This window comes from Cynara cardunculus, assembly GCF_001531365.2.
Source record: "Cynara cardunculus var. scolymus isolate 2C chromosome LG 14, CcrdV1, whole genome shotgun sequence".
NCBI classification, from domain to species: domain Eukaryota; kingdom Viridiplantae; phylum Streptophyta; class Magnoliopsida; order Asterales; family Asteraceae; genus Cynara; species Cynara cardunculus.
In genome coordinates this window covers 11,933,217-11,943,265 of record NC_037541.1, presented here as the reverse complement: position 1 = coordinate 11,943,265, position 10,049 = coordinate 11,933,217, and the positions used below count along the sequence as shown (strand labels likewise).

At 32.2% G+C, this 10,049-nt stretch overlaps 1 protein-coding gene across 1 annotated transcript; it reads right to left on the bottom strand.

The window, feature by feature from the left end:
• Positions 1 to 2,543: 2,543 nt before the first annotated feature.
• LOC112527052 (geraniol 8-hydroxylase-like) lies at positions 2,544 to 5,350 on the bottom strand. Its single transcript, XM_025137535.1, has 3 exons — positions 4,904 to 5,350; positions 4,043 to 4,492; positions 2,544 to 3,152 (listed from the first exon to the last, which is right to left on the bottom strand). Exons 1-3 carry the CDS (start codon positions 5,348 to 5,350, stop codon positions 2,544 to 2,546), a joined length of 1,506 nt encoding a protein of 501 aa, XP_024993303.1.
• Positions 5,351 to 10,049: the final 4,699 nt, after the last annotated feature.

Genomic DNA, 10,049 nt, shown 5'->3' with positions numbered 1-10,049 from the left:
CGATTAGGCCCGGTAGGGACCGGTTAAGGCCCGGCCCGGGACCGAATTTTGGCCACCTCTAATATATAATAGTAGTTCAAAAAAATTAGTAAATAGAAAACACAAAAAAAATTAGTATCTAATATGACAAGAAAAAACTTTTATACTACATTAACTATTAAAGACCCAAACATGTATGAATTAAATATATTGAAGAGAAAAAAATACATAAATAGGTTAATCTGTCATTCATTATATAATATTATTTAATGTTTTTCTAAGTTTTTTTAATCTAAAACCGATGTCTAAAACTAGTTGCTTCGAAAACTTTGACATATTCTCTATAATTTATCTCCCATCGACTCTGTTGATTGTTCTATTGTCATGTGAATTCTATTTTTATATTAGAATATGATTGATTTTCTTGCTATTAGCTAAGAAAATCCCCATCTTTTGAAAAAAGTACCAACTATATAAAACGGTACAACTTATATTTATATTTACAATAATAAAACTATAATTGTTTTTAATAGTTATTCTTTATTATCTAATATTGAGTTTATAAATCTTATGTACTATTTTATCTCTAAAAGAATAATAAGATCTCAAACTATCAACAACATGAGTTTTTTTAATTTATACAATCGATGATTCAAGAAATGTTTGTTTTAATTCTAACTCTATGTTCTTGAGTCTTCTTTTACGTAATAAAGAGAGGATTTGAAAACATAATATAAAAGTTTAAAATGATGTTAAAAAACGTTAACATGAGATGACATGAAAAACCAACCTCTTTACATTGTTTTACATAGTGTCATTCGAAAATCAGAAGAATCCACTTTGTGACCCCAAATGATATCATTCTATGTACCAAAAGTGTATAGTAGGATGTTTTTGATGATGAAACAAATTACTGATACTACATAAAACTGTTCTAGTAGATAATATTAATTTAGAAATGAGTATTGATTGACTTTGTGTCTAGAAATACTCGAAAAAATGGTTTTATATGAATTCAATGTTATTTCTGATGATAAAAACAATACATTGAAAAAATATCGTACTTATTAAGGGCCCCTTTTTTGACATCTAGCCCAGGGCCTAAAAAATGTCAAGAACGGGCCTGCCTTCACTCTAAGACCTGGTTTCCATTGTAACGAGTTACGATGCGTTATTCTGTAAGCATCTGTTGTTTTAGGCTTTTTAAACATATAATTTAGGAGATAAATGATAATTATGTACGACACTTAAGACTTAATTAATAAGAAATAAAAAAATATAACAACTAAAATCCTAAATAGGTGTCTCCTTCCTCTCGTTCCTGTACACGATGAATCAAACATGAATTCTTTGAAGATTGAAGAAAGTAGTGAGTAGAGACTCAAGAGATTTAATCCCAGTTTATACTATTAATATTATTTTCTTAAAAGTTTTATATATTTAATATATATATATATATATGGTTCTTCTTTTCTTTTCAATGTTATAACTTTATATAAATTTGAATTGTTCTACAAGATTATTTAAACACTAAAGTATACATACATACATACACACACATACATGTATGTTTATACATCCCAATAGACCGCTTTATAGGACTTAATTTATATGACCAAAATATAAAGCGTTCCATTTAAAGGCTTTGTAATAAGTTTATCTAACGATTTTAGGCATCTTAACAAGTTTTTAGGACATTTTTAATACAAAGCGTGACATTAGCAATTTTATAGGACATTTTTAAGAAAGTGTCCTATAAACTCAATTTTTTAATACGACACTTGTTTTTATAGGACACTTTTTCAAATAGTGTCCTATAAAGTTGCTAATGGGACGTTTTACATTAAAAGTGTTTTAAAAAATTTATTACGACGTCAAAAAACGTCATATAAATTTATTACAACGCCTTTAGATAAAACACTTTATTTTTTTTTTTTGTCTTATAAACTAAGTCTTATAAATAGGTCTGTTAGGACGCTTAGAAATTCGGAGCGTCTAATAAACCCGATTTTGAGTCAAATGAAAGTATTTTCCGTCATCATGTATTTTGTTGTTTTATTATCGGCATTGATTTTATGGGTCATAAACGTTAAGCTACTTCTATATTTTATGTTTGATGCATCGACCGAGTTTCAAAGGGAGGAGAAAGAAGAAAAAGTGTTAACTTGTTGGGATTGAATTTTAGTGTTAAATTGTATTCGTCTTGAAAGTTTATAATTGTATTTTAGGTTGTTTGACTTTGTATGTAATTGTTGACTTTGACTAGAGTTTTATAGTTGACCTATAAATAGGTCTTATCTTGTCTTGTAGTGTGTGTGTGGAAAGGAGAGAGCTTAATTGTAATCATACGTATATTGAGAAGTAAATAGAAAGGTTTGACTGAGTTGACTTTTCATCTCAAGTGTTCTTGATGTTCTTATTGATAATACGAAGATTGATCGTATTGTGGGACTCACATAACTAAAGAACTATACGGTGACAATTGTTTTTTATTCCTAAAACCAATAATTACAGATATTTTCTCGTTTTACCTAAAATAACAGATATAATTATATAAAAACTTGTTACAGTTTGATTGGAATGGCTACGAGTGGTATATTTCGTTGCAATGTGATCCCGAACTTCTCCCCCATATCGATATCTTGTGGGCTCGCGTTTCCTTCGAGCTCCCAATCAAAGTTTTGAATCAAAGATCCCAACATTATATGCAACATTCTATGAGCGAAATTCAATCCTGGACAAATCCTTCTTCCTGCACCAAACGGAATGAGCTTGAAATCTTGGCCTTTATAATCAATCTCGACATTCAAAAACCTCTCAGGCATGAACGTTTCTGGGTTTGACCAAACGGTTGGATTTCGTCCCATCGCCCAAACGTTACACAGGATTTGTGCATTTTTGGGCACGGTGAAACCTTGGACTTCTGCTTCATGTATTGCTTCGTGAGGGATAAGAAAAGGGGCCGGAGGATGCAGTCGTAGAGTTTCTTTTATAATAGCTTGTAGAAAAGGGAATTGAGCGATACATGATTCTTGTATGTTTTTGTCGTCGTTTTGCGTGAGTTTTAGGATCTCTGAACGAGCTGTTTCCATTTTCTCTGGGTTACGAATAAGCTCAGTCATCGCCCATTCCAATGTGCTAGATATCGTATCAGTTCCCGCGATAAATAAAGCCTACAATATTTTATGAAATGAATTATTATTTTTTTTGGAACAAAAATTTGGTTATTGTAACTTCTACTTGTAATAATCATTTTGATTTGATTTTTTGATTATTTAAGGTGAAAAAAAATGTAGAAAGTTGTTAAGAAATTATATTTATCCATACACTAAAATAAAATCGGGTTTATAGAATACTCTCAATTTCTAAGCGTACTAATAGACCTCTTTATAAGACTTAGTTTATAAAATAAAACGTCCTATCTAAAGATGTTGTAATAAGTTTATATGACGTTTTTTGACATCATAATAAGTTTTTTATGACATTTTTAATATAAAGCGTCTCATTAACAACTTTATAGGACATTATTTGAAAAACTGTTCTATAAAAACAAATGTTCTATAAAAAATTGAGTTTATAGGACACTTTCTCAAAAGTTTCCTATAAAGTTGCTAATACGACACTTTGTATTAAAAATGTCCTAAAAAAACTTGTTAAGACACCCAAAAGCATCATATAAACTTATTACAACACCTTTAGATAGAACGCTTTATATTTTGGTCCTATAAATTAAGTCCTATAAAGCGATTTATTGGGACGCTTAGATATTGGGAGTGCCCTATAAACCCAATTTTATTATAGTGATAGCTTCAAAACAAAACATATTTTGTGAAACCGACTTTTAAAGCTTCACATCACCGTAACTGACAGATTTTTCCGTCGGTGACGATTGTCGATCAGCGGTAATCACGATCACCCGTCACATTCTCCGGTGATTACGATGGATTTTTTCTGTCAGTGAAGCCCATGTTGTCTTGTTGTAAAATCGCAACCGTTCTCATGCCTCAAAATGGTTACTTTGACTAACATGTTCAAAATGTGTTTACCTTCCGAATTTACTTACCAAGAACAAATGCATCATGTCATTTCGGCTAAACTTGGATTCATCTTTCAGATTGAGGTTGAGCAACAACTCCAAAACATCGTCATTTGCCGATGAAACACCAACGGGTGACGATGAACTTGACCTTCTTTGCAAGCGTTGATCGATGATCCTATCAAAATTAGTCAGTAACTTCTTTCCATAAATAGTAACTCGTGACACTAGACCTTGTGGATCCAACCGTTTAAGTATTGGAAAAAAGTCCACTAGATTCGGCTTCCCGCTAACCTCCATCAACGCCCATACCGTCTCCTTGAATTCTTGTGATGACACAGAATCATATTGCGCGAAATCCATAGAGAACATGTAGTTGGATAAAATATTAAGCGTTGTCGTAAACGCAACCGCGCCTACGTTCACGACCTTTCCGCTTGTACAACATCGATCAATATGGCGAACTAGTTCCCGTATCTAGAAGTATAAATATATGTTAAATATATGAGATTCACTGTGTCCAAAAAATGCTATAATTTGAGATATAATTTCTTCAAATAAATATAAGTAAATGTAAGTACAATAAATTTGCAATTCAAAACTTTCGGATATGTATTCAGACTTGGGATCATGTGAGATCAAGTGTTTTTCGTGAGACCCGTAAGACCAATTCTCGACCCTTGAATTAGATCTACAATCTGAACATTCATAATCACAAAATTGCTACGAGACTTCTCAATAATCACAAAATTACCACCGTGCAACTTTAGACCATTAGATCATTAGTTTATAAAGTTGATCAATGAACATAAATTGATCTTACGGGTCTCACGAAAAAACTTTGATCTCACGTGAACCCAACCCTATGTATTCTCATTCTATTTGTACCTTCTTTTCGCGTAGGCCTTCACTGGCGTCTAGACGTTGCGCGGAGAACATATATTCTTTAGTTATTCTTCGCAGTCTTCGCCAGTGATCTTCGGCGGGCAGCCAGACCATAGAGAATTTATGGTGGTCTATGACTCGAGCGGTCTCTGGGACTGATCGGCTAGAGAATACTCGGTCATGTGTGTGAAAGAATTCTTTAGCAATATCGGGCGATGAAACGACTATGGTTGTTCTACTTCCAAGCTTAAGAGACATTAAAGGACCGTAACGTTTAGAAAGTGTGGCAAGAGAACGGTGGGGTTCGTGGCCAAGGTCTAAGAGGTTTCCGATGACCGGAAAACGGTAAGGTCCCGGCGGAAGCCGAGAGTCGTTGCGGCCGGAGACGGTGAGGACATAGATGATCGATAAAATGAAAGATAGCAAGAGTAAGAAGGTAGGATAATCCATTTGTGTTACGTTTGGTGTTGTATATGATATTTCCTATTTTTAGTTATCTTAAAAATACAAACAAAATGTGTTAACGTTAATAAATTTTTGAAAATAAATGTAACAAGGAAGCGTTTTGATGTGGCATTTAAAATATATATTTTTTTTATTAACCTGGATATCTAACCGGCTATGCGAGCCGACTAATCATAGGGCAACCACCTGCTTTGCAGATAGCCCGGAGTCACCGTATTTGAACCTCCGTGGCCATAAGGGGATTTTTATTCCTCCTTGGATTTGAACCTGGGACCTCCTGGTACTTTTTGACCTTTGAAGTCAAGCTCAAACCAATCAGGCACCACCCTTGTGGTGCATGATTAGTTTGAACTTGAGTTTCAAAGATCAATAGTGCCTATAAGTCTCAAGTTCAAATCCAATGAGGAATAATCCCCTTGTGGCCTGGGAGGTTCAAATGCGGTGATTCCGGACAATCTGCAAAGCAGATGGTCGTTCTACGATTAGTCGGTTCGTATAATGGGTTAGATATCCAGGTTAATTTACAAAAAATTAATGTTATTGGTTGTAACAAAGTGACACTATAATAAAATTGGGTTTATACTTTTAAAATATTAAGCGTTTTAATAACATATTTTATAGGGATAAAGTTTATAGAAACAATAAACTGTCGTATCTAAAAGTGTTATAATAGGTTTATCATGACGCTTTTAAGCATTTCAACAAGTTTTTAAGACATTTTTAAAATAAAGTGTCGTATTAGTTATTATATACGATATTATTTGAAAATGTGTCCTATAAAAAGTTGGGTGTATAGGATACTTTTCAAAATTTGTCCTATACTCATTAAAATAGCTAATATGACACTTTATTTGAAAAACATTCTAAAATCGGATAAAACTTATAAAAAAAGTTCTATAAATTTAGTGTAATACTTTTAGATAAGATGATTTTTTGTTTGGTCCTTTAAACTTAAGTCATATAAAGTATTCTATTAAGAAGCTTAAACATTGTAGGCGTCCGACCTACAAATCTGGTGTTGTTGTAGTGTGGTAATGTTAACGATTTTATATATACCATTAACATTAATTTCTTATAGCAACTTCGAAATTATAGCTATTTTAACATTAAAATTAACGAATTAGAAAATCAGAATCAAAATTTTTATAAATGCTACAAAACTTTATTATTACCACTTGTTTGTAGCACGTCCAAACGTCAGTAGGTGTAACGTGCGATTTTATTTGCGTATACGTGTGTTTAGTTTATAAAGCCATTTTGCATGATTGTGTTCGGTTTAAACCAATACGTTTCTCGTAATAGGTTGTTTTGCAATGTTTTTTTGGAAATTCAGTTCACGTGGTTTTTGTGTCTTATCAATTGAACATTTTATTCTTACGTTTGCTATCTTACAGAAACAACAAAATGTTGTGAAGGTAAAGAAAAGCCGAACTTTCACAGCAAAAACACTGTGAATGTTATCTTTACGATGTTTTGTTGTGAAGTTTCAAGTGTAAAAATGTGTCACGTGTTTCACGAAAACAGTCTTGTTTCACATGATCCCACTATGACAGCTTTTTTCGGCGAAACAAAAAACCGTTGGTGATCCATTAGTGAATTTTACAATTATTGATGGATCACTGACATTTTTTAAAATTATTTTGTTTTTTGTTTTTTAATTATTTAATTGTGGAGCATCGGTGATCCATCAATAATCTGCCTGTGAAATCCGTCGGTATTGGGATTCGTCGGTGATCTGTCGGTTATGCCTTTACTCATGATATCTTGTTCGACAAACTTTCACCTACGGATAGCTGATGAATCTCACTTCTAGCAACGGATTACTCACGGATGTTTAGTAGGTGAAAGCATTATGTTTCGTAGTGTAATGATGCTTATTTGATAACACATTGTGTTGGGTTTTTGAAAGGTACCAAAGAAAAATTGCAATATCGTTGAGTAATGACGTGACAATCATAACATGAGTCAGGTTTAAACGAAAATAGTGACCAAATAAGAGAACACAAGAACAGTCATAAAGTATGTAATTTTACACTAAACTCACGTATAAAATCACATGTGATTACGCACAGACATTCACCCGCACACCCTTGATATGATTGTCTTATGTAACTAGCTGTGAATTCAGTGCAAAATCACATGTGATTTGACCATTCTCGTGTAGATCTCTTATTTTGAACTTATTCTCGTTTAATCCTCCTCATTATGATATATCCTTAAGTTTTGGTAGAAGAAATATGCACCATTAGATAAATCGTACAACAATACTCGCCCCCAACTCTTATCTTGTCCTCAAGTTGGAAAGAAATATAAAAATCGATTCAATCTCTTTATATCAACGACTACTGGTGGCGGTGGTGGCAATGGTTTTCGATCAGCATCTCTTAACCATCATCTCATTATCGCCAATCTCAACTTGTCCACTAGCATAAACGACATAAAACCATACCATGTTTCTCGGTTTATCAAGACTACCACCTTTTGCCGCCATAACACTTCGTTATCAACCAATGCCACGAAATTTTTTTCCCTTTGATGCTTTAGTCTAGAAAACGTGATGATAAAATTCAACAATACTTCGACCTTTGGTCCATACTGTACCTTCATCTTTGACCTCATGAGAGTTGAGTTCTACCAGTAAGCTGATAACTCGGATACTACTGGACCAATGACCAATTGCATGGTTTGTCTTCCTCCATTTATTGGGCTAGTTTCATGGTGCTGGTCAGGCCCATTGGACTTGAGAAATGCATTTGTGACATGCAACTATGTACTGCTTTTTTTTAGGATAAGTTTGATACACTGAACATGACATAATATAATAGAATAAGGATTAATGTTTCATATTTGGCATGACTTTTATATGGAACAGGCAGGAACAAGCGTGTGTTCCACCCTCACCACATGGAACAAGATGCAACTAGCCTATATTTTACAAATATACTCTCCAAATAAAAACAACTTGTTGACTTATTCCGGTGTGGCATCTGTAATAAGCACTTTTGAGTATTTGGATAAACAACTTATACTGGTGTTAAACCGGTAATAAGGAATTTTTGAAGAAGTTAAACTCTTCTGACTTATAATAAGTTGATAAGTGATTTTGTTGAAAAAAAATAAGTTGTTTCAAATAAGCAATCCCAAACACCCCAATAATTCTCTTCTAAAACATCAAATATGTCATTGTCTTTATATTTTATTCATTCTTTAAATTTTATTTATTGTTTTTATCTTCTTTAAACTTTCATTTTATCGTCTTAAAAATATTATTTTTATACATTTTCTATATTTTGGTTAATTTTATGTAATTTATTAAATGTTAATATCAAAAGAATAATATAGAAAACCTATAACATAAAAACTGGAAACTAATAAACTTCATATTTTTGTATGATTTTAATTCTCTTGATAAAAACTTTATAATGATATATTTTGTTATAAAAAAAATTATTTTATTATAATTTAATAAATTACATAAATTAATCAAAATATAAACAACTCAATAGGGGTAAATTGGTCATTTTTTCAGTCATGTCTTACCAAGCCCTAAACAACTGTCTTACCAAGCAGGAATTAAATGGATTTGGATTTCAAATCCGTCAAAACGGAATGTAAGTAAACATCTCGTACCCGATAAGCACTAACGGGATAAAAGTCCTCCCACATTGGGTACGAACTGTTTCCTTGTTATGCTTCTTACCAAGTAAGAAGGTCATTTTCATGCTCACCCAATAAGGTAACTGATTGATACCCAGTAAGCACTTAGATGATAAGTGTTCGATAAACGACCCTTAAAATATTATGAGAATGTAAGAACAAAATATTCATATGTGAATTACTTAAAAAATGCCTTTGAAAATGTATATATGAACCCTTATTAATAATCAATAACATCAGTTCACATATGCATATTCAAAAATATTTTCGATTATTTTCAATAATTCTTATATAAACCTTTTATTTTCCTCATTCTCGTGATATTTGACTTTCTTATTTGAACTCCACAATATGCATACGAGCATGTATTTACGTGCACGTAGGTGCAGTTTATAGAGTTGTTTCGGGAATTAAGTTCACATGATTTTTGTGTGTGTCATCAATCGAGCATTGCATTTTTTTTCCGTAACGTTTACTGTTTTCTTTCTCTTTATATTTTCAAGAGTAAACTATAAATTAGTTCTCTGTGGTTTGTTGAAAATAGCACTTTTCATCCTTTTAGTTTTGAAATTGCAAAATGATCATCATAGTTTGCAAAATCGTCCGGATTTTGTCCCTCTCCTCTAGTGGCCGTTAAAAGTCCAGTTAAATTAATAAGCCGAATTTTCGTTCTTTTATCGATTTTTTATCTTTCAACCAATCAAAATCGATTTTTATGATTTGGTCCCTATAGTTTTTTATTAGGTTAATGACAAAAAAAATCCATTAAAAAGACAAAAATACCCCTCATTTAACAGATTTTTTTAACGGTCGTTAGGATCTTTTTACATATCACGTTGATCAAGTTGTAATTTTAAAACTACAAGCACAAAAAAGGTTATTTTTGACAAACAACAGAGACCAAATTTATAGTTTATTATATTTTTTATGCAATAAAACGAACACGTTATATTTTTTTTTAATAAAATTATAGAAATGTGTCGCGAATAAAAAAGAGAACCCGGAACCATTCCTTCTTTTCGTTTTC

Coding starts and splice junctions, on each gene's coding strand:
- LOC112527052 (XM_025137535.1), bottom strand. CDS start 5,350: ATGGATTATCCTACCTTCTTACTCTTGCTATCTTTCATTTTATCGATC. Junction 4,493..4,903: donor AAGGCCTACGCGAAAAGAAG/GTACAAATAGAA, acceptor TTATACTTCTAG/ATACGGGAACTAGTTCGCCA. Junction 3,153..4,042: donor ACATGATGCATTTGTTCTTG/GTAAGTAAATTC, acceptor AAAATATTGTAG/GCTTTATTTATCGCGGGAAC.